The 26,435-nt window shown below is 38.8% G+C and overlaps 1 protein-coding gene across 1 annotated transcript; it reads right to left on the reverse strand.

Moving 5' to 3' along the window:
- Positions 1 to 2,863: 2,863 nt before the first annotated feature.
- On the reverse strand, positions 2,864 to 24,973 carry LOC142180986 (uncharacterized). The gene is made up of 5 exons (XM_075253094.1): positions 24,797 to 24,973; positions 24,104 to 24,484; positions 23,120 to 24,027; positions 21,521 to 22,160; positions 2,864 to 3,178 (listed from the first exon to the last, which is right to left on the reverse strand). The coding sequence occupies exons 1-5, from the start codon at positions 24,971 to 24,973 to the stop codon at positions 2,864 to 2,866; spliced, it is 2,421 nt and encodes an 806-aa protein (XP_075109195.1).
- Positions 24,974 to 26,435: the final 1,462 nt, after the last annotated feature.

The raw sequence follows: 26,435 nt of genomic DNA on the forward strand, positions 1-26,435 counted from the left end.
CTGAAACCCCTTAATATTACTGCCCCAATACAAATTATTCATCTGCATTAAAACCCTTTAACTCTAAAATCTGTTCAAGCTAACAATCATCTAAAACTAATTCTGATTAACAGCTATAACCAATCCTCCTGACAACTGAATGACTAAGGTTGAATTCCAATTGCAACAAATGAACTGAATTTAAATCACAACATAGAACTCAACAGAATCATTAAAACTGAAACTGAAACTGAATCAAAATCTATCATAAATGCAGGGATTCTAAGTTAAACCTATACAAGAATGCAGGATCATTGTCAGCATATTGACAATGCCCTGAAGCTAATTGCCTAAAGATCAGCACATACAGCATTCGCCCTCAAACCATTTGACGAAACTACTAATAAAACTGAATTAATCGACGATAACTAATTAACTGATTGCCTACAACAATTGACAACAATCAATCAGAAATAGATAATCAGGCAATTCAAGCGGCATTGACAAGAACAGGGATTTATAATAAAACTTAACTAATCGACGAAACGTATTCGAATCGATTACACAGCCTATAATTATATACAACAACGAGTAGAAACAAATTCGACCAAATAAAAGGTCTGAGGGAGAAGAACAGAACAATCGACAAAAAATTGAAAAATTAATATAACAATACTAAACAAATAAACAGACATTTAAAACATCAAAAATAGAATAAAAGGAAAGAAGGAAAAATACCTTAAATGGAACAGAGAACAGACGGATTTGAATTGACTCGGACTTGAACTTTTTGAGGTCAAACGGACCTTAATCGAGTGTTCTCAACTGAGAACACTTCGACTAAGGTCAGTTAAACACCCAAATTCCCTTAAATTTCAGACAGAAACCAGTTTTGGTTTTCTAGGGTTCTTATGTTTCGATTTAGGGTTCGAGTGTTTCTAGCCAGATTCGAAACAAACCAAAGGTGGTTTGGGCACGAGGGAGGTCAGGGGGTGCCAGGGTATGAATTTGGGGTAGATTGGTTTTGGTTCATGGTTTGCTCGAATCTTCAATTGAAGATTCGAGAAGTTCCAAGTTGATTCGAGGCAAGTGGTTCCTGGATTTGGATCGGGGGTGGTTAAATGCTTAAGGGGTGTTAATTTGGTGACCGGCGGCATTGTTGCCGCCGGGTTTCAGGCGAAGGAGTTCCATGGCGGCTAGGGTTTGAGGAAGGGATTTCGTCTCTGAGAGACGATAATGAACAGGGGTTTGGATTGGGGGGGGCTAGGTATGAGATTGACTTTATATAGTGGGGGTGGTTTGATCTTGGCCGTTCGATCAAGAGAGATCGAGGGTCTAGATCAATTCACTTAAATCAAACGGTGTCGTTTGGTCTCATTAAGAGACCGGGTTGACCTGGGTAAAACAGACCGGGTTATGGGGATTGTTCTGAGGCATTGGATCAAATGAAAAGAATGGCCTGGATCTATTGGGTATATACGACGTCGTTTGGATATATCTAGAGATGGATTGGACCGTTCGATCGAGTGAGATCAACGGCCCAGATTCTTCATGCCCGAACGGCGTCGTTCCACCCGTCTCCAAGACTGGTTGGATTGGACCGGGTAAGAGGGTATTTGGACTGGGCCTGGACTTTCTTTTAAAATTGGCCCAGTCCGATTTTCCTCTCTTGTTTCTTCTTTTTCTTCTATTTTCTTTTTAATTCCTAATTACCAAAATTTGTCCAATAAATTGTAAGGCCAAAATTAACTCAAAAATACTAATTAACCCTTAATAACAATTAAAATCTAAATTCAAACACTAATTAAAACACAATCACATAATTGGACATAAAATGCTAAAAATGCAAAACTGCACATTTTGTAATTTTCATTCTTTTTAAAACCAAACATGGTTTAATTAATTCCTAATCGTTAAATAAAAATCCTAAATGCACATGTAATATATTTATTTTTAATTAAAGTAAAAACAAATGTGCACAGGCAATTACAAATGAATCACAAACAACACAAAACTATTTTATTTTGAATTTCTGGGAGTAGTTCTCATAGGGCAAAAATCACGTGCTCACAATTGTCCATTTTCCTTGAAGGTCCGAGTCCCATCTTTTGACTCAAGTTCAATAGCGCTATAGGGAGACACACACACAACTTTGAATGGTCCAGACCATTTGGACTTGAGTTTGCCCGAGAATAGCTTGAGTCTTGAGTTGAAAAGTAAGACTAAGTCACCCGAATTAAACTCCCATTTCAAGATCTTCTTGTCGTGGACAAACTTTATCCGTTCTTTGTACATGGTTGCACTCTCATAGGAATGAAGACGGAATTCTTCCATCTCATTGAGTTATGTTTAGGTTAGCAGCCTCAACCCAATCAAGATTTAGCTTCTTTAAAGCCCACATAGCTTTGTGCTAAAGTTCTACTGGAAAGTGACAAGCTTTGCCAAAAACCAACCTGTATGGTGAAGTGACAATGGGGGTCTTGAATGCTGTGTGATAGGCCCATAATGCATCATCTAGCTTCCTTGACCAGTCGGTCCTGTTTGCATTAATAGTTTTTGCTAGGATATTCCTGATTTCTCTGTACGAAGCTTCAACTTGACCACTCGATTGAGGAGTATAAGGTGTGGCCACCTTGTGCTTTACACCATATTTTTCAAGTAGCCCAGCAAAAGCCTTGTTACAGAAATGAGACCCACCATCACTCGTGATGGCCCTTGGAGTGCCAAACCGCATGAATATGTTTTTCTTCAAAAATGCAGTCACACTCCTTGCTTCATTGTTCTGTAAGGAGATTGCTTCAACACATTTAGAGACATAGTCCACAGTCACCAAGATGTAGGTCATGCCATACGAGCTCACGAAGGGGCCTATAAAGCCTATTCCTCACACATCAAAGATCTCAACCTTGAGTATAAAGTTCATTGGCATCTCATGTCTCTTTGATATTGACCCTTGTCTTTGACGTTGGTCACATGCCTTGACCATTTGGTTTGCATCTTCATAGATTGTTGGCCAATAATAGCCACATTCAAGCACTTTTGCTGCAGTATGATTTCCTCCATAAGGACCCCCAACCAGCGAATCATGGCATGCCTTGAGAATTTGCATCACCTCATCTTCTGGAACGCATCGTCGGATGATGTTATCAGCACAATTACGGAACAAGAAGGGTTCTTCCCAATAGTAATGCCTACACTCCTGCAAAAAAAATTTCTTTTGATAAGCTTCCAGACCTTTGTGTAAGGCCCCAAAAAGTTTCGCTAAGTAAATTAGGATTTTGTGGTGCCATATAAGCTAATTATAATATTTTATGTGCTATTAACATGATGGGCATCAATTGGATTTGGTAAATAAGTGTATAAGTCTTATAATATGTCATGTGGGGTCTAATGGGAGGCCTAAGTCTAAGTCAAATTGGAAAATTTCATACTAGGCTAAAATTCTAAATGAGTTCGCACAAGTCCACACTTTGGACGAGCATATCTAAATATATGTAAGGTTTTACGTGGTGAACAACCTATAAAATGAAATTTATTTGAGTCTAGTTTCTAACGCTTCAAATCGTTCGTCATTTGGACATTCCCACACAAAGTTATGATCAAATTACCAAAGGCTGGATTTGCGACCAATTTTGCGATTGCAAAATGACTATGCGGACCGCATATGCGTCGCATAATGAAGTAGTGCGGGGCAAAATATTATGATGTCACATGTTGATTATGCTGTAGCATAATCGATTATGCTGTCGATTATGCTATCACATAATAATTATGCTGCAAGAATGCTGCCCACATTTCAATTATGTTATAGCATAATTGCACCTCATATTTGACTTCGGGGGTCATTTTTGGAAATTTTCATATCCGAACCCACTTTGATAAATAAGCTTTGGGTCTTCATTTGGGAATAGATAAGCTTAATCTAGAGAGAGGTGAGAGTATTTTAGAGAGAGAAAGAGGGAACCTAGCCTCCTAATCATCAATCTTGCACAAACCCTCAAGAATCAAGCATGCTAATCTCTAGCTCACTATCTTCCGGGTAAGTCCTACTTCTAATATTTCATATATGAGATTATGAGTTCAAAAATATATTGTGGGGTTAGAAATAGGCCATGCATGTGACACTAAGTTATAGTATGTGGGATTAATGAACTATTTTGGGTAGTTCTTGATGAAACTGGATGAGGGAAGAAGGAATTTCCATTGTAGGACCTTGTAGTATATTTCACATGATTAGGTGTTTGATGAAATTCCTAAGAGAGTTATACCACTGGAAATCCTTCTAAATTATTAATTGATTTCTCTTTCTCCTTATATATTGTTATTGCTAGAGGTGTTGGTGGATTGTAGGAACTTAAGAAAAGCTTAAACAAGGTATGTATGGCTAAAAACCCCTCTTATTAGGAATTGAGCTCCCATGGTGTCCCCACATATGTTGTAAGTCCGGAATTTGATTTATGTAGTATTTGTTATTTCAAAGGATTTGGTGTTGCAAGAATATATGTGAAAGGTGTGTCTCAATATGTTCAATGTGCTATTCTTGGTAAATTGGGGATATGTGAAGAATGAGAGCTATATGCTAAATTGCCTAGATTTCAAGTCAAGTTTAAATTGTGATTATTATGCCGAATCATGAGAATTCTTCTCTATGCTTACAACTTGAATTGCTCTTGTATGTACCCATTATCTTAAATTGCAAGTTTGATGTTGAAAGTGAAAGTGATGTGGAATGTGAGTTATAAAATGTGGCCTAATTTCAATTATGATGTGATAATTGTGGCCCTAAGTGCCTACGAATTGATATATGTAAAATAAAGATTGAAATGATATGATTAATGAGAAAGGAAGAACGCCTTGGTAAGGCGGCCTACCCGATCAGGTCGTGATCGGACGCCATGCCGCACACATGGTGGTATTGTGCTGATATTGAATTTCGGAAAGTGAGAATGAGATTGTGATTAAGGTATATGTCTCAAATAAGGCAAGCTAGCTGATCAAGTCGCGGTCAGACTTCACTCAAGAAAGCGGGGGTATTGTGAATGATGATGAACGGTATTAAATGCCCCAAACTATAGCTATGAAAATTATGTGAAAGCTATGTGATTCCTTTTATTTGATGATGTGGTGATTGTTTAACGCTTTTGTTGAATCATTATGATTTCTTTATTCTTGTATGGTTGTTCTTTCTAATGAGATGGTGTTTAGTTATACATACTAGTGCTATTCGATGCATTAACGTCCCTTTTTCCGGGGGTGCTATGTCTTTAAATGGATGTAGGTGGTTCCATAGCAGGCAGTGGTGGTCGCAGCTAGTGACGCATCTTCTTTTCAGCTGACATGGTGAGCCCCATTTCATTTTGGGGTCCTGTATCAATCCTTTATCATGTACTTTGTATTTTGAGGTATAGTCGAAGCCTTGTTGCCGGCATTTCCATATTACTCTTCAGTTGTATTTAGAGGCTCCGTAGACAGGTTGTGGGTGGTGTTTGATAATGGGGAATTGAGTTAGAAATCTTGATATTTGGCAAAGATTTATAAAAATTTTAATATTGTGATACTTATGAATTAAGCTGCTAATGGAAATAAAATGGAAGTTGTTAATGAAATACTTACAAAGTATGATTAATGGAGTCCATCTCCTATTTATTCATGAATTAGTTTGGGTATAATGAAACCTAACAGGGTTACTCAGTCGAGTTTACTTGGTTAAGCGCCGGTCGCGCTGCTCGGTTTTTGGGGCGTTACAAACTTTGTATCAGAGCCTAAGGTTTTAAATTGTCCTAGGATGTCTAGGAGCCGTGTCTAGTAAAGTACTTCTTATCGGTGTGTTGTCGACCACATCTATAAGTTGGAGGCTATTTGGACATTTAGGAATTTCACCCTTCTTTGATACTCCAGATCGTGCGATAGAACCCAAGATAGGGAGCTAATTTCCTCGTTGTGTCTTATTCTCCAGATGAGTAATCTCGATACCATAATCCATGAGTTTGAAGCATTAAGAAGGGAATGACCCCACCATTGAATCTGAGGGAGATTGCCCAAGCATTTGTTAGGAGTATGTATCGAGCCATGGAGGGATTGGTAGAACTTGTTGCTAAGGGGAGTACCCTTGTTCCTATTAATGTCACTGCACTACCAGATAATGTAGTATATTAGTATGTTACCAACGTGCGTTAAGGATATGGAGTCGAGGGGCATTGATTATGTTATTGCCCTATCAACCTAAATGTCATGACCGAAAAACCGTGGGATGCGACCGTCGCTCAACCGAGTAAACCAGACTGAGCAAGCATCTTAGATTTCATTCTACCCAACCTAGTTCATGAATAAAGAGGGAATGTTATCCCATTTTATCAAAACACTAAACAATCTTCCATTAGAAACTTCTATTTCATTTTCCGTAATGACTTCACTCATAGTTTTCAAAATATTACAAGTTTACAAGTTTAATGAAAAGCATGCTTGTCAAATACTAACATTCCTTGTCCTGAAGCCCAACATCAACCAACACCCACAAACAGTCTACGGAGCCTCTAAATACAATAGAAGAGTAATAGGGAAATGTCGGCAATAAGGCTCCGGCAATACCTCAAAAACGTGATGAGAAAATGAACAAAAGATACATGACATGACCCCGGGATGGAGTGGCGCTCACCAAGACTGCTGGGAAGAGAGTAACGCTACCACTGGCCGATGCTGCCCGCTGTGGACACACCTGTATCATTAAACGATATAGCACCCCAGCAAAAAGGACTTTAGCACTAGTATGTAAGGCTAAAAGTCCCCTTTCAAAATAAAATGTCCATATAAGCAGAGACATCACGTAGAAATATCAAGCCAAAATCAACAATATCCAAATAACCAATTGAAACATAACGATTTTCATGTAAGAAAATAGTATATATATATATTTGGTTGGGAGATCACTAGCACCGATATTACCACCGTCTTTGTTAGAACAGAGTCCAATCACGCCCGATCGACTAGGCTATCTCCCCATGGACAAAGTGGTTTGACATTATGATTCGAAAGAAAATTGTCACAAGAGTAGTACCACCATGTGCTCAACATGGAGTTTGATCTCCACCCGATCAGCTAGGCCGCCTTCCCACATATGTCGTGTGGGTTGGCATTTTCTTTTCCAATTCACAGGTATAGTTTCATCCCACTTTGGGGGAATAGTCACAATTTCACCAATATTTCAATTTCATCCCAAATCACACTCCACTCCTACCCTGGCACGTGTAGTTTCAGGTGTGGAGCTTATGACCCACCCTTCCTCGGTCTTGCTAATGATACTCCCAAAAAAACATTTTTAATTCAATTTAATATTGCACACAATTCTAGTATAAATACATGTATACTAATATAGCAAAAATACAACACTGCTTACCTCAATACCTTTCACACTTTATAGTTTTGATTAATGCTCTTAATCTCTCTCGATACCAATATCTCTTTGCCCCTTTGGGCCTTTCACAAGGTTTATCCTTTTCATGGCATGAAGGCCACATTTTGTTTTCCACATTTTCATCCCTTTATTTTCAAGGATCACCAACCAATATCAATGTACCAAATATTCCGGGAATCATATATTTTCGAATTCAATAGAAATAGAATCATCAAACATAAGGGGTTCTTCCCAAAGAGGGACATGCCAACCAACAATTTAGATACACATTGGAGTTATAAGCAACAATCACTTATGGGCATGGTTCGGGTACAAGACCGTTAGGCCAGTCTATTTTTGAAGTTAGTCCCTAACAGTTGGGTCGAGGCTTATTTCATAATTCGTTTCACATTTTCTCATTCGATTCATTTCCAAACATCCTTATAGTTTATCAACAAATAGGCACATTCAATCAAGGCATTTAGTACATATAAGAGCAACTAAGAACATCAAATAGATCGAATTCTTCTCACTCAATTAGTATACTAACCTTCATTTAAAATGTGACTCGAGGCTATACAATTTTGGTAGGCAAACCACACTTAAACTTACAAAAACAATATGGAATTCACTTCCGAGAGAGAAAGTTTAGCCTACATACCTCGATTGAGCTTTCCTTAAGTCCTACTATACTCCGAGACTCTTAGCAACATCAATCTCTTATGAACATGACAAATCGAACCACAAATTAGAGGGGTGATCATAGTTTTAGCTAATTTGAGCATATTTTAAAACACTAAGTGGGAGTTATGCTTTTAAAACTATTTATGAAAGATCCTACCATCCCTCATCCCATCCTTAGCTCAAAACCTCACCAAATACTTTAAGAACTCATGCATGCAAGATATCCACTCCCATCCTCATGGATTACCCTTCTAATGATCTATCCTAGTTATATCTAGTAATTAAGAGCTTGGGTTATAGAACCTTATCTTTTAGGAAGAAGACCTAGGTGCCTTTCTTGACACATCTTCAAGGTTTAAGCAAGATCTTAGGAGAAATGTTGCTGAATAACCCCTTTTCCCTCTAGGACCCTCTCTCTCTCTCTAAATGCATCAGGAAATAGGCCTAAAATGAAGGGTAGCATATAATATATCAACACGGGGTCGGGTCAGAAAATTAGAAATTTGGAGCCTCAGAATAGATGCGATCGCATAATTGACATGCGGCCCGCAAAAGGGACCGCAAAATGGCTCCCAAAACATAAACAAACTGCCAAGGTATGCGACAAGAATGCGGTTCGCATACCTATTCTGCGATCACATAATGCACCGCAAAACTTCCACTCACAAAATTCCAAGGAGATTATGTGATGACTATGCGGCCCGCATATTGATTATGTGATCGCATAATTGGCCGCATAGTTGAACTTAAAATTAGCCAACATACTGTCTCACTCTACGGCAGATATGCAGCCCACATTATTGTTATGTGGTCACATAATGGGTCGCAGAAATACACCCTTCGAAAAATATTTTCCTTAACTTTTTAATGCACAGATCAATCAAGCTCACCGCGAAGATTATTACGAGTTTCTAACACATGTTCCTAACTTGGCACTACGAGATCTCGGGGTTTTGAGCAAAAATTTTCACGGGGCCTTACATCCTCCCCCACTTAAGATCATTCGTCCTCGAATGAGGATCATCATGACTTACTTCCTTCCTTACATACCTCAAGCGCCCAAATTTCACATGCCCCTCAATTATGGATAGCGGTATACTTATCAAGTGATTCTCCTGCTATTCCCTAATCAATACGTTCAACTACTTATAGTATCCTACCGAGAATTGAGAACTAACTTGTTCATAGTAAACCCTCGAACCTGAATAAGCACTAGACATCATCAATGGCAACAATAGAACTGAATCTAGAAGCCAAAGGGTAGAAGCCATCTACTGAGAAAAGCCTAATACATTATCGTCCTCTTTCTCTTCCACACCAGATTTATAACCCGCTACCACCAACTCAGTTGGTGTACCAACACTACAATCCTTGCCTCAACACTATTCTTCATTCTACCAACAACAATTGACTCTCCACCTTAGCAGTGCCCCTTTATATTGGATTCGACTCTTCATTCACACCCCAGAAATTCCAAATTTGACTAACTCCCTAAATTTCTGAAAATTTTGCCAGAGCTTCCTTTGTAACTGGGCCCATCTACCTATCAGAGAACCTCAGAAACCCATTTTAAAAATACATCCGTAACTAAGCAACTAGTACAATATACCAATAACACAAATTTTCCACACATCTAACATCTCATTATCAAAGACAATACCTGCACATAAGCTACACATATTTAAGGCATAACACACAGAAAGCACCTCTCGAATCATGACCATATAATATACAATTAAGCGAATAAATATTTTCCCTTCCATGACTCTCAACCTGGTTTAATCCCGGATTGCGATTAGCTACTCCCTATAAGTCGACTATCCATTAATTCCACCTTCAACAATTCTCACTGGAATGATGTACCAAAGATTTGTAATTACCTTCTTAGACATAGCTATATGGAACATCGGAACCATGGAGGGCAACGATACGATAGAGGGGGCATCATACTCATAATTTGACCCATCTTTTCCAAGGTTCCATAACTTCTAAAGTGCACTACACCTACTTTACCCTTAGGGACAATTCCCATAGCATCTTCCTAGAGGGAACCTTGAGAACAACCTGCTTACTTCCTTTAACTCTAAATATTTATGTCGGACACCCGAGTTGAACACTTGGCGACTTTTAACCATTATTCTGTGAGGGGCTAGAATAAATACGACCATAGAGTCCCTATCTAATACGATTAACCATGGAATGACGCTACCTTTTGACATGCTTGAACCCATACCCTTAATAGGTTTACCACGAATAGGAACAATAAGGTTCAAGATTGGACTGGAAGTATTTCAAGAATCCATCAATGTAGATATGTTGAGCGGGGTATTTCATGAGGTTGTATTTTATTTAGGAAACACAAAACTTACTACGGATTATGATGACACGATTAATCATTTCGATGAAATCATTGGTTTGAAACAATGAGGCATGGAGTTTAGATAGCATATCGGCAATAGAATCATTCACGGAGGACTATTTAGGTACGTGCCACCAGTCGACTCCTGGAGTGTAGGGAAGATCAATTTATCAAGAATGAGAATACTCTGGCACCTTGAATGAGATAGGGGTTTCAAAATATGAAGTCGAATTACATTCCTAATATTAATTGACACAAGGAATTTGCGCCACAAGCACATGAGAATGAAATAGCAGTTGAACACTTGTGAGATTACTATAATTCAACCCATTCAACCCTTCCTGATAGTTGATCCTATACGAGAGTATTAAAGATACGACAACTCGTCTTTCAAATTAATATGATATATGCCAAATCCGAAACATCAAATACGAACCTTTCACGATTGAATTCAGAGGACTTATTAAAAATATGGAGGGGGTGGGGGGCATGTGCTGGCTGGAGAGGGAATAAACTCTTTTCTATGAGATTGACACGATTCTGTTATCATAGTTCTCCGACTGCGATACTGGGCCACTTCACGGGCAACTTCAACACTAAGAATAAAGTGAGCTACTTATTGTGGAACGATTTAAGTAAGCACGAAAGTCATACTACAATGGGCAAGGAAAATATCTTCTTGTGGCGAATTTGTGAAAACCTCAAATTTCTAGAAACTTATACAGACAAACGATCTACTTCCACTGATATGCACACATATGATAGGAGCTGAGATAGGCTCTCATGTTACTAGTTAGTGAAAATACTTTATGATAATATTGACGAAGAAGCGAAGTGATTATTTGAACCATCGAAGCCATCTACACTAGGGAGAAATGAGCGACTCAAGAAGGGTCACAACATAGGCAAATTTTACGATCGTTCATGCATAAGCACAAGTGAGTAGATGTTATCCATTTGAGTAAAATGATATATAAGAAATTTATCAGATATAGTTCCTTGGTGAGGGTCTAGGAAAGTGAGTGGAAATAGTTACCCTCAGATTCTGACTCAGTTTAGGAAATCATCATAGAACTCAATTCCTTACGAGGTTGCAAGTAAGATAATTGTACTAAAGAGGCTTCATGAATAATACATCTCGCTCAAAGGGTAGATACACAGAATGGACCATAAGGTCGCCCTGACTCTACCCCAAATTCCATAGCAATACAAGGATTGATATATGACAAAGCAAAGCCAGAGTCAATAAGGGATACTCATCATGAGATTGAAAAGTCTGCATACCTGTAACCATACCTAAGAAAGCTTCCGACCCTTGATGCCCCCTCCTAGCATAGAACCCGTTGGGCCCTCCCGAGCTCTGAACACCACCCTCAACTGCTCTACGTCCCGAAGGCGCTACATATGAAGTAGTTGTAGAACTGGTGGGCTGCGCCATACCCCTGCCCATGATCTGGCGAGATGAGTGACAATCTCTTTGAAGATGACCCGGCATACCACATATGTAGCATACATTAGTACCATAGCGACATACTCTGATATTTCCCACATTTCACACAATGTGGATAAGGTCCACTAAACTGACTCGCCCCACCGACCTGATACTCACCATTTTTGCGTACATTATAAACTTCCATCTTATCCTTCCTCTAAGCTTCTAATGCGGGAGTACCAATTCAAGTATTGGTTTGCTGTGCGGGACCTTGGAATTGCCCTAATCTACCACCCTAAACACGTTGCTGGGCACACTCACAACACTTCGTTAAATGTTCCTTCCCACATACCGGGTAGACCGCGATAGGTGTACCCAACATAGGGCATTTATTCTTCTTGTGCCCCCTCTTTCCACAACCATAACATATCTCGACGGTCATCCAACATCTCCCCAAGTGACGCTTCTTGCAAACTAAACAATTTAGCTCATTAGCACCAACAACCCACTTTCATTTCTTAGATGTTCTCACTACACGCTCTAGTGGTGCGGCGACATTGGCAGGGACAAGGACACTTCCCTTAGCAATAAGTTCTTCCAATCCTTGCACAGCTTGATGCATCCTCCCTACGAAATCATGCGCAATCTCCCCCAAATTTAATGGCGGGGTTATTCCTTCCTCGCTTCTTCGGACTCATGGATTACTCATCTGGAAAATGGGACATAACAAGGAAATTAGATCTCTATCCCGATCTCTATAGCACGATCCGGAATATCAAAGAAGGGTGGAATTTCCTAAATGTCCAAATAGCCTCCAACTTATACATGTGGTCGACAACACACCGATAAGAAGGACTCTACTAGACACAACTCCGAGACATCCTAGGATACTTTAAAATCTTAGGCTCTGATACCAAGTTTGTCATGACCCAAAAACCGTGGGACGCGACCGGCGCTCAACCAAGTAAACCCGACTGGGCAAGACTGTTAGATTTCATTCTACCCAACCTAGTTCATGAATAAAGAGGGAATGTTATCCCATTGTATCAAAACACTAAGAAATCTTCCATTAGAAACTTCCATTTCATTTTCCGTAATGACTTCATTCATAGTTTTCAAAATATTACAAGTTTACAAGTTTAATGAAAAGCATGCTTGTCTAATACTAACATTCCTAGTCCTGAAGCCCAACATCAACCACCACCTACAAATAGTCTACGGAGCCTCTAAATATAATAGAAGAGTAATAGGGAAATGCCAGCAATAAGGCTCCGACTATACCTAAAAAACGTGATGAGAAAATGAACAAAAGATACATGACATGACCCCAGGATGGAGTGGGGCTCACCAAGACTGCTGGGAAGAGAGTACCGCTACCACTGGCCGATGCCACCCGCTGTGGAACCACCTGTATCATTAAATGATACAGCACCCCCGGCAAAAAGGACGTTAGCGCCGTCGAATAGCACTAGTATGTAAGGCTAAAAGTCCCCTTTCAAAATAGAATGTCCATATAAGCAGAGACATCACGTAGAAATAGCAAGTCAAAATCAACAATATCCAAATAACCAATTAAAACATAACGATTTTCAAGTAAGAAAATAGTATATATATTTTTGGTTGGGAGATCACTAGCACCGATATTACCACCGTCTTTGTTAGAACGGATTCCAATCATGCCCGATCGGCTAGGAAATCTCCCCACGGACAATGTGGTTTAACATTATGATGCGAAAGAAAGTTGTCACAAGAGTAGTACTACTATGTGTGCAACATGGAGTTTGATCTCCACCCGATCAGCTAGGCCGCCTTCCCACATATGCCGTGTGGGTTGGCTTTTTTTTTCAATTCACGGGTATTAGTTTCATCCCACTTTGGGGGAATAGTCACAATTTTACCAATATTTCACTTTCATCCCAAATCACACTCCACTCCTACACTGGCACGTGTAGTTTCAGGTGTGGGCCTTATGACGCACCCTTCCTCGGTCTTGCTAATGATACTCCCAAAAAAACATTTTTGATTCAATTTAATACTGCACACAGTTGTAGTATAACTACAACTATTATAAGCAACAATCACTTATGGGCATGGTTCTGGTACAAGACCTTTAGGCCATTCTATTTTTGAAGTTAGTCCCTAACAGTTGGGTCGAGGCTTATTTCTCAATTCATTTCACATTTTCTCATTCGATTCATTCCCAAACATCCTTATTATTTATCAACAAATAGGCACATTTAATCAAGGCATTTAGTACATATAAGAGCAACTAGGAACATCAAATAGATTGAATTCTTCTCACCCAATTAGTATACTAACCTTCATTTAAAATTTGACTCGAGGCTATATAATTTTTGTAGGCAAACCACACTTAAACATACAAAAACAATATGGAATTCACTTCCGAGAGAGAAATTTTAGCATACATACCTCGATTGAGCTTTCCTTAAGTCCTACTATACTCCGAGACAATTAGCAACGTCAATTTCTTAGGAACATGACAAATCGAACCACAAATTAGAGGGGTGATCATAGTTCTAGCTCATTTGAGCATATTTTCAAACACTAAGTTGGAGTTATGCTTTTAAAACTATTTATGAAAGATCCTACCATCCCTCATCCCGTCCTTATCTCAAAACCTCACCAAATACTTTAAGAACTCATGCATGCAAGATATCCACTCCAATCCTCATGGATTACCCTTCTAGTGGTCTATCCTAGTTATATCTAGTAATTAAGAGCTTGGGTTATAGAACCTTACCTTTTAGGAAGAAGACCTAGGTGCCTTTCTTGACAAATCTTTAAGGTTTAAGCAAGATCTTAGGAGAAATGTTGATGAAGAACCCCTTCTGCCTCTAGGACCCTCTCTCTCTCTCTAAATGCATCAGGAAATAGGCCTAAAATTAAGGGTAGCATATAATATATCGACATGGGTCGGGTCAGAAAATTAGAAATTTGGAGCCGCGGAACAGATCTGTGATCGCATATGCGATCACATAATTGACATGTGGCATTCAAAAGGGACCGCGAAATGGCTCCCAAAACATAAACAAACTGTCCGGGCATGCGACAAGAATGCAATCCGCATACCTATTCTGCGGTCGCATAATGCACCGCAGAACTGCCACTCACAAAATTTCAAGGAGATTATGCATTGACTATACGGCCCGCATATTGATTATGCGATCACATAATTGGCCGCATAGTTGTCCTTAATATTAGCCAACATACTATCTCACTATGCGGCAGATATGCGGCCCGCATTGCTGTTATGCGGTCGCAGAAATGCACCCTTCTGAAAAACATTTTCCTTAATTTTTTAATGCACAGATCAATCCAAAGGGTTCGAACCGCGGTCAGCTTGCTCGCCGCGAAGAATTTCACGAATTTTTAACACATATTCCTAACTTGGCACTACGAGATCTCGGGTTTTGAGCAAAAATTTTCACGGGGCCTTACACTAAAGTCACAAAGTAAGTCACTCCGTAGTACGTCATTATGAACAACACAAAAACTTTACTCATTGCATGTCTACATCCATATTGAAGTGTCCTAATAAATGTGGTTTTAATAAGATGTGAGTTACAAAAACTTGTGTGTACCTACTCCTTGAAGGAGACATATTGTTCGTGAATCCGCTCTATCACAAATTCTCTTATTTACATCCTCTTGTGGAATTAAGTTCTATAAATACGTCTTTGAATGGAGTTATAACTCTAGGATTCCACTTTCTTTCTTAAATTCTCAACAGGGGACTACATCCGATGAATTTGCTACAAAATCGTTTTATGGACAAGTCTGCTCATTTGTGCCTATGCATGCACCGTCGTAAAGTTTACCTATGTGGTGTCAAGTTCCATGTAAAGTATCCCAGTGTTGCGATCCTTCTCGAGTCACTCTTTTACTCACTTGTGTATATGGCTTATATGGTTTGAACAGTCACTCTACTCTCTTGCGAGTATCATCATGAAAGCTTCTCACTATCTAGTAACATAAGAGCATACCTTAACACCTATCACATGAGTGCATGTCAATCAAAATGTCCACCATGTGCATAAAGTCTCTCTGAAAATTGAGATCCTCACATCTCCGTCATAGGAAGATCGTGTGTCGCCATCTTAGTATAACTTTCGTGTCAACTTAGGACATCCCGCAGTAAGTAGCTCGCTTTGTTCCTAGTATTGTGGTTGCCTGTGGCGTGGTCGTGTATTGCAGTTGGGAGTTAATATAGCAGAAGCATGTCCAGCTCATAACAAATGTTTATTTTCTCTTTACACCTCCACAACATGTGTTAATTGTGCTCCTTAGTTAGTGAATTCATTGTTCTAGTTTCCCAACACTTGTTCGATTACCATGAGAGAACATATCCTTCTATGTGTCATTGTAACACTTTCTTTCTCATAAGGACCCTTACTAGGCTCTCCATCAAGACCAAGTGCACCTTTGATCATAGCACAACGCTTGTTTCTCAGGTTTTTCTGTCTTTCATTAGCATCTGGGTATTTGTCAAGTCAAAATCCATGGAGAACTCATTATGAAAACCTGTAAACCTTACATGATTATTTTATACTATCTTATTGGGTTCCCACCTGATTTCAAGTTCATCAAGGGTTGATAACATGCCATAATTGTTGAGATTGAATGATCTCATTTCGATAATGGATTATCTACACATATTCTAGTCCAACGATCTGCTTATCAGTCTGACTCTCACTTTTTGGTTTTGGTTTGACCAAGGAGCAATACATCTAGTAACACATTCATATGTCAAAGACTTTCTCTCAATCCAGTCTTATAGCATCTCCCACTGTGGCTGGTAATAACTGGTTGTGTAGAAGTGTGTTGTAGTGCTTCATTGTGGAGTATAGTTTCTAAACATAATTGGATTTTTGTATTCTGGAGCTATACATCACGTGACTACATACAGAGATATTCTTTCAAAAATTCAGCTTCTCGTAATCCCTTATATTACCACCCTTCTTAGTGGTTACAATGTAAAGAATACTTCCATAGGCTCTCTCACTTTCTTTTCATTTACCTTGCATCATGTGTCGTTTCTCCATATTTTTCAATACGATCTTATCTCATTTTCTCGGCTAGCTATCCAACTATATGATTCGATTCAATTCATCTCACTTTTATGTACTCTACAAGCCCCCTTTTCAAAAAAATAGAGACACTGGAAGTGGGTAAATTGTCCTTTACTATAGACTTCTAATGTCTTCAACTCAGTTTAAGCGTGTTGGTTCCAAATGGTGCTCATTAGTTTTGCCGACCTACTATCTATTTAATCAAATAACTCTCATTGTAAATTTCACTTATGTTTTATGGCATCAAAGAGGAAGTCTTATAGTATCAAGGATGGGCACATATTCCTTTTGTTAGAATAAATAAATATTGCTCGTATTCCTTGTAGATGTTATTCTAACAACCATTTACATGCTCTGCTTGTCCTTGTGAGTAGATAACCCAGGTTAATTTTCCCCGTTAAATACATTAAGATGTCTCATTGTTTCAAACTTATTCATGTGGACACATTAAGGCCTTATTCTACACCAACTCGTAATGGTTTTAAGTACTTTCTCACCATTGTTAACGATTTTCTAGGGCTACATGGGCTTGTCTCATGGGTTCCAAAAGTAATGATTTCCCTTATGTTCAAGCTTATATTTCCATAATTTCAAACTAAAGTGCATACCTTTTTCAAAAGTCTTAAATGGGTCGGATTGTATGGGTTACGTGGCCTTCAGCTCACTCGGCTTCTAGGATTATTGACAATGTCATTGTCATGTGCGGGGATTTTGCTACCCTTGGTATTCCACCTTCCTGGGGGGATAGAAGTGTTATTTGTCTTTCTCCCCGGAGCATCATGTTAACCATTAGAACCCCTCTAACCAATACATGATTTCGTCCCAATATTAAGATGTCCTAGCTATGTGGTTTCACTCGTGAAAGGTTGAGATTAGATGCCTTCAGATTTTTGCACATATCATAAGAATATTGATTTGGAATACAAGTTGTTGTATCTTTAGTTCTCTCATATAGTATCAATTATCAGGAAGGGTTAAGCTGTTTGAAACATGATAATCTCATAAGTGTTCAACTTCTTTTCATCCTCATAGGCTTATGGCATAGATTCCTTGTGTCAATTAACGATAGGAGTGTAATTCAATTTCATGTTCTTTGAAACCCATATCGCATTCAAGGTGCCAGAGTATTCTCCTTCCTAATAAACTGATTTTCCCTACACTCCAGGAGACGACTGGGTCACGTACTTGAATATTCCTCCTTAATGATTCCTATTGCCAATGTACTAGTTACCCATATGCCTCATTTGTCTAATAATTAATGTTCAAAATAATTAACCATATCAGTATTGTTAGTACTACTTTTCGTGTCTATTAGCATATAACCTCACGAAATACTCTGCTTAGCACACTAATGGATTCCTGGATAATTCCAACCTGATCTTAAATTCTGTTGCTCCTCATTGTATTAAATCTAGTGGGTATTGAAGGTTCAAATATGTCAAAAAGGAAGCATCCCCATGTGATCACATATATTCGATAGGTAATTTTATGGTCACTTTATGATAGCACATCTTAGAGTAATTGTTGAAGGTCATCAAAGGTTTAGTGTGGGTGTTCGTATAGAGATTTAGAATTGTGGAGGGTGAGCAGTTTATTCTCAATATTTTCCCTTGAAGACGTTATGTGAGTTGATAATAAAGGTTGCATAAGTTTATTTCACATTAGGCCGAACTAGGACTATGAAGTTCCCCATAGTTGTTCCCCATATATTGTGTTTTCACATGTTTATGCCTAAGAAGGTAGTTGGATATCCTTTATGTATCATTCTAATAAAAATTATTGAAGGTGAAGTTAATGGATAGTTAGCTTATGTGAGGTATCTAGTTGTCATCCTTGTTAGATAATTTTGGATGTTGGGGTGTTTCCGTGAATGTGTTTTGGCAAAGTCTGTAAGTCGAGGAGGACACCTTGAAGGCCGAAAGTGTCGTGGAAAGAAAACATTTTCGCTTGATTGTGTAACAATTAGTTTCGATTTGAAAAGTACTTTATAGGTGTTATGATTTAAAAATGTGCAGTCTATATTTAGGTATAATTATGTTAATGTAGCGCTTGTAATGGTAAGATTAGTGTTATGAAAATATACATTGTGATGCTTTGTCGAGTTGTGGATGAGTTGTTAGGGTGTTTTGGTGGTTCTATGGCAGGTGGATAGGCCTAGTTACAAAAGAGATGCTGGAAAAATTTCTGAAAAATTGGGAGTTAGTCAAAATTTAGGGACTTGAGGTAGGTTAGAAAAGAGATATATTATGTTAAGTGTTTGGGTAGGACTCTACTCCTCATTCGAGGATGAATGATCCTAAGGGGGGAGAATGTAAGGCCCCGAAAAGTTTCGCTAAGTAAATTAGGATTTCGTGGTACCATATAGGCTAATTATAATATTTTATGTGCTATTAATATGATGGGAATCAATTGGATTTGGTAAATAAGTGTATAAGTCTTATAATATGTCATGTGGGGTCTAATGGGAGGCCTAAGTCTAAGTCAAATTGGAAAATTTCATACTAGGCTAAAATTCTAAATGAGTTCGCACAAGTCCACACTTTGGACGAGCATATCTAAATATATGTAAGGTTTTACGTGGTGAACAACCTATAAAATGAAATTTATTTGAGTCTAGTTTCTAACGCTTCAAATCAACCTATCCAATGAAAGGTCTTTGAGTCTCGTTTCTAACGCTTCAAACCATTCATCATTTGAACATTCCTACACAAAGTTATGATCAAATTACCAAAGGCTGGATTTGCGACCAATTTTGCGATCGCAAAATGACTATGCGGACCGCATATGTGTCGCATAATGACGCAGTGTCGGGCAAAATATTATGTTGTCGCATGTTGGTTATGCTATCGAGTATGCTATCACATAATGATTATGCTACAAGAATGCTGCCCACATTTCGATTTTGCTATATCATAATTGCACCACTTATTTGACTTCGGGGGTCATTTTTGGAAATTTTCATATCCGAACCTACTTCAATAAATAAGCTTTGGGGCTTCATTTGGGACTATTTTTCACTAAATCTAGAGAGATGTGATAGCATTTTAGAGAGAGAAAGGGGGAACCTAGCCTCCTAATCATCAATCTTGCACAAACCCTCAAGAATCAAGCATGCTAATCTCTATCTCACTATCTTCTGGGTAAGTCCTACTTCTAATATTTTATATATGAGATTATGAGTTCAAAAATATATTGTGGAGTTAGAAATAGGCACTTCATGTGACACTAAGCTATAGTATGTGGGATTAATGAACTATTTTAGGTAGTTCTTGATGAAATTGGATGAGGGAAGAAGGAATTTCTATTGTAGAACCTTGTAATCTATTTCACATGATTAGCTATTTGATGAAATTCCTAAGAGAGTTATACCATGGGAAATCCTTCTAAATTATTAATTGATTTCGCTTTCTCCTTATAGATTGTTATTGCTAGAGGTGTTGGTGGATTGTAGAAACTTAAGAAAAGCATAAACAAGGTATGTATGGCTGAAAACCCCTCTTCTTAGAAATTGAGCTCCCATGGTGTCCCCGCATATGTTGTAAGTCCGGAATTTGATTTATGTAGTATTTGTTATTTCAAAGGATTTGGTGTTGCAAGAATATATGTGAAAGGTGTGTCTCAATGTGTTCAATGTGAACTATATTCTAAATTGCCTATATGTGAAGAACGCCTTGGTAAGGCGGCCTACCCGATCAGGTCGTGATCGGACGCCATGCCGCACACATGGTGGTATTGTGCTGATATTAAATTCCAGAATGTGAGAATGAGATTGTGATTGAGGTACATGTCTCAAATGAGGCAACCTAGCCGATCGGGTCGTGATCGGACTCCGCTCAATAAAGTAGTGGTATTGTGAATAATGATGAACGGTATTAAATGCCCCAAACTAAAGCTATGGAAATTATGTGAAAGCTATGTGATTCCTTTTATTTGATGATGTGGTGATTGTTTAAAGCTTTTGTTGAATCCTTATGATTTCTTTGTTCTTGTATGGTTGTTCTTTCTAATGAGATGGTGCTTAGTTATACATACTAGTGCTATTTGATGGCACTAACGTCCCTTTTGTCGGGGGCGCTACGTCTTTAAATGCATATAGGTGGTTCCATAGCAGGCAGTGGTGGTCAAAGCTAGTGATGCATCTTCCTTTCAGGTGATATGGTGAGCCCCACTTCATTTCGGGGTCCTATATCAATTTTTTATCATGTACTTTGTATTTTAAGGTATAGCCGGAGCCTTGTTACCGGCATTTCCATATTACTCTTCAGTTGTATTTAGAGGCTCTGTAGACAGGTTGTGGGTGGTATTTGATAATGGTGAATTGAGTTAGAAATCTTGATATTTGGCAAAGATTTATAAAACTTGCAATATTTTGAGAATTATGAATTAAGCTGCTAATGGAAATAAAATGGAAGTTGTTAATGAAATACTTACAAAGTATGATTAATGGAGTCCATCTCCTATTTATTCATGAATTAGTTTGGGTAGAATAAAACCTAACAGGCTTGCTCAGTCGGGTTTACTCAGTTGAGCGCCGGTCGTGCTCCTCGGTTTTTGGGGCGTGACACTTCGGGAACAAGTTCATTAACCAAGAAGTTAGAGATGTCGGCATACCAAGGAGCAAAAGTGTTAGATAATGCCAAAATGTGTTCATCTGGGAAAGCATCGTTGATTTCAAGATCTTTCTTTTGTCTCCCTGCCTCTTCAAGCCTTGATAGGTGGTCCACCACTTGATTTTCCGTCCCTTTTCGATCTTTGACTTTGAAGTCAAACTCTTGCAACAACAGGACCCACCGAATCAACCTAGCCTTTGCATCCTTCTTTGCCATAAGATAGCGAAGAGCAGTATGGTCTGTGTACACTATCACCTTGGATCCCAACAAATAAGCCCAGAATTTCTCAAAGTCATAGAAAATGGCAAGAAGTTCTTGCTCAGTCACCCTATAATTCATTTGCGCGCCATTGAGTGTCTTGCTTGCATAATAGACAAGGTGAAGAACCTTGTTATGATGTTGGCCAAGCACTGCCCCAATAGCTACACCATTGGCATCACACATGAGTTCGAAGGGAATAGACCAATCGGGTGTGGCAATAATAGGTTCCATGGTGAGCTTTTGTTTCAATTCCTCAAAATCTTTGAGGCACTTCTCGTCAAATACAAATTTTGCATCTTTCTCAAAGAGTTTGCACATGGGATTTGCAATTTTAGAAAAATCCTTGATGAAACGCCTATAGAAGACGGCATGCCCCAAAAAACTTCAGACACCTTTAACTGAAGTAGGTGGAGGAAGCTTGAAAATGATGTTGATCTTTGCCCGGTCAACCTCTATGCCTTGTTTGGAAATTTTGTGGCCCAAAACAATGCCCTCGTTCACCATGAAGTGGCATTTCTGCTAGTTTAGCACAAGGTTTGTTTCTTCACATCTCTTAAGCACTTGTCGAAGGTTGTCTAGACAATGCTCAAAAGAATCATCTACTACTGAGAAATCGTCCATGAATACCTCTAAGAAATCATCCACCATAACGGAGAATATTGACATCATACACCTTTGAAAGTAGCTGGAGTGTTGCATAGCCCAAATGGCATCCGGCTAAATGCAAACGTCCCATATGGACGAGTGAATGTTGTCTTTTCCTGATCTTCCAATACAATATTGATTTGGTTGTAGCCGGAGTATCCATCCAATAAGCAGTAGAATGACCTTCCCGCTAGCCGATCAAGCATTTGATCAAAAAAAGGCATAGGGAAGTGGTCCTTGAATGTAGCACTGTTTAGCTTCCGGTAATCCATATACACCCTCCATACAGTCACCGTTCTTGTTGGGATGAGCTCATTTTTATCATTTTCAATTACGGTCATGCCTCCCTTTTTCGGCACACATTGTACTGGACTTACGTAAGAACTATCGGCAATGGGGTAGACTACCCTGGCATCCAACCACTTAATGATCTCTTTCTTTACCACTTCCTACATGGAAGGGTTCAACCTTCGTTGATGCTCCACACTTGGTTTACTCTCATTCTCTAATTGGATCTTGTGTTCGCAAATTCCACGAGAATCCCTCAGATGTCCGCAATTGTCCACACAATACTTGCCTATGCTCCTTCAAGACATTCAACAATTGTTCTACCTGCACATCATTCAACAAAGAAGACACAATTACCGATTTGAGCCAAGAAATTTATACCTCGAGTGTGGTGGAAGTGGTTTGAACTCTAGTTGCGGTGGCTCAATAATAGAAGGCTTTGCGGGAGAAGTGGCTCTATTCTCCAAGTCGAGGGAGAGATTCTTCAGAGCATAAGTGTAGGACCCAAGCCCTTCCAATGCATTGACTGATTCCATGTACCCATCTATATCTTCACCATCGAAGTTTACCAAAATAGCCACCAACGCGTCACCGAGGCATTGTTCTTCCATCTTTATTTCAACCGCATCTTCCACTTCATCAACAACATCAATCACCGAGATGATTTCATACTCATGTGGTAGTTTCATACCATTTCTTGCTTGGAATGTAACCTCTTCATCATTCACACGGAATTTGATCTCATTCTGTTCTGAATCCATTAGTGCTCTTCTTGTGGCAAGGAATGGTCTCCCCGAGATGATAAGGATCTCTTTGTCAACTGCACAATCAAGTATTACGAAATCGGTGGGTAGATGGAACTCTCCCACCTGCACAAGCACATCATCGACATTTCCCACCGTTCTCTTTATGTAACGATCGGCCATTTGCAACCTCATACTTATAGGCCTTGGCATACCTAACCCCGCTTGATTATAAATAGCAAGAGGCATTAAGTTTATGCTAGCCCCATTATCACAAAGAGCTCCTGCAAAATCACGCACCCTAATAGTGCATGGAATGATGAAAACTCCCGGGTCTTCTTTCTTTTGAACGGTGGTTGTTGTAATGATGGAACTAACCCAGTGAGTCACATTCACCACTTCATTCTTGGTGGTTATCTTCTTGGTAATCAAGTCTTTCAAATACTTAGCAAAACCTGGCATCTTTTGAAATGCTTCCAGAAATGGAATATTCACCGATAACTGCTTGAGAATGTCATAGAACTTTTCGAGTTTGCTATCATCAACCTTCATAGCAAGTCTTTAAGGGAAAAGGAGGAAGAGGTCTAGGAATAGGTGGTAGAGTTTTTGATATCTCTTTTACCTTTTCCTTTACCTCTTCCCGGTTTACTTCTTGCACTTTCAACTCTTTTGGAACCCTTTTAGCTTCAACAACAATTGACTCTTCAACTTGTGCGTCAACCTCTTGTTCGGACTCTTCCACTTCAACCACTTGTTCGTTCTCTCCTTGATGTACCTTCCCACTCCGAGTAGTAATTGCCATGCAATGAGAAGTTGGACCATTCCCACTACCCTTTGGGTTCACAATTGTGTCACTTGGACGTGTCCCTTTTTGCTTCAGATTTTGTTCCCTAGAAAGATCTCTAATTTGCATCTCCAATTTTTGAATGGATGCAGTATGAGAACCAACAAGCTCGGTCATATTCCGTATTGAAGTGTCAGACCTCTCTTGATTTTGCAATACCTATTCAAGCATGCTTTCCAAATTGGAATCACTTGAAGAACCCTGGTTTGAATATTGACCCTTCGATAGAACATAAGGGTTTGAACTCCGATTTGAGAAGTTGTTGTTGTTATTCCAATTTCCTTGATTTTAGCTACCTTGGCCATTTCGCCACTGTTGGTTGCCTTGCCCTTGCGGTTTAGGCCTCCATTGATTTTGTTTTCCCCGACCTTGGTATTGTTGCCTTTGATAGCCTCCTTGAGAGTTGTTGACATAGTTGCCTACCTCATAATCTTCACTTTATGATGGTTAAACATCTTCCACCATATTTACCTTCTTCGTTTGGCTTTCAATGAACATTTTTGTCAACACATTGACATTGATAACAAGCCCTGCAATTACTTGATCTCTTTCTTGATTCTCCTTAATCATGTTGGTCAATGAGGGATAACCATATGCAATTCCACATGTGGTGTCCTCTGAGTGCCAAGCTTGATTATGTTTTGCCATTTTGTCAAGGAATTGTGTGATCCTTGCGAATGTCTTATCCATAAAAAATCCATCAGCTGCATTATTGGCTATAGATTAGTTCATAGCATCTAAACCCATGTAGAATTTCTCCAACAAGATAGAATCCGAAAAATCATGATTGGGAGACCTCACCAAATATAACTTGAATCGATCCCATGCCTCATGTAGATGTTCTCCTGGTACTTGTTTGAAAAAGAAAAATTTATCCTGGAGCTCAGATTTCTTACTTTGCGGGAACCATTTAGCTAAGAATACTCGGTCAATTTCAGACCAAGAATGAATGGAATTTGGTGGCATATTTTGAAGCTATTTCCTTGCATCCCCAGCAGGTGAGTACTTGAACACCCTCAACCTTAGGGCATCATCAGAGACATTGTTCTGCTTATGCATCGTGCACACACCCAAGAAGTTTCTAAGATGTTGTGTCGGATCATCATCAGTGGAATTCCTGAAAACCCACTCCGCTTTTAGCATTAGGATTAAACTATGTTCCACCTTGAAAGTTGCAGCGCCAACTATCGGAGGTACAATAGCATTTGTATCCTCGATGTACTCATCTATGTCCGCAAAAGGATTTTCTTCCATTTCTTCCTTATATTCGGCCATGTTGTCCTATCAACACCAAGCAAAACAAGTAAAGTGTGATGGAATAGAATAAGACGTAAAGTAAAGCACACACTAATTAGTAATTTCAAAACCGTATTCCTCGGTAACGGTGCCAATTTTGATGACGTCCAAATCCACTACTAAAAAGTAAATGGACACGGTCACATGCAATATAATATACCCAACTATGAGTCAGGGTCGAATCCCACAGAGAACAATATGTAGGCGATTAGGAATGTAAGAGAATTATCACTTGTTGTGCAATGCCAAATACTTAGAATTGATTTGAGAACATATTTATACCTAAACGTGGAAATGTAAACTAACCTAGAAAGCGAGTAAAATGATCAATGGCTACAAGTATGGATACATCAGGAATTACACTCAAGTAACGATCCAATGTATTTCATGATTTTACAAATATGAGCGTGTTTATGTTAATTAGTCATTGGTAATAACTCTATATTAGCTTCTTCCAAATACTAACAAGACTTTCTAATTGAATTATCCCTAAAACAATTAAGAGATTAAGCACACCCGATTATGGCTACAAGTAGTTCAATCCTATCCCTAGGTAGAATCAATAAAATGAGGGTTAAAGCCTCAAGTTCTTGTTAATTAATCTTTCCCAACCCCAAATAATCTTTCCCAAAATTAATTCGGATTTAATGGGCGAGTCCTAGAGTTAGCTAATCCCTTTGGAAACATTAAAGAACAAGAATAATTAAAGTAACAATAACTCACTTCATAAAAGGATAAAAATCATTCAATACATAAGCACAAAAAAGTTTTTAAATCCACACTTTAAATATGATTATTTCCATAAACAAAATTC

The sequence above is a fragment of the Nicotiana tabacum genome, chromosome 5 (genome assembly GCF_000715075.1).
Source record: "Nicotiana tabacum cultivar K326 chromosome 5, ASM71507v2, whole genome shotgun sequence".
NCBI lineage: Eukaryota > Viridiplantae > Streptophyta > Magnoliopsida > Solanales > Solanaceae > Nicotiana > Nicotiana tabacum.

What these genes read in the sequence shown, in the direction of transcription:
- LOC142180986 (XM_075253094.1), bottom strand. Translation starts at nt 24,973, where the DNA reads ATGGCAAAACATAATCAAGCTTGGCACTCAGAGGACACCACATGTGGA. An exon ending in CCACTTCCACCACACTCGAG is followed by an intron (nt 22,161 to 23,119) that starts GTATAAATTTCT and finishes CGTCTTCTATAG; the next exon opens with GCGTTTCATCAAGGATTTTT. An exon ending in CCGACATCTCTAACTTCTTG is followed by an intron (nt 3,179 to 21,520) that starts GTTAATGAACTT and finishes TTTTTTTTGCAG; the next exon opens with GAGTGTAGGCATTACTATTG.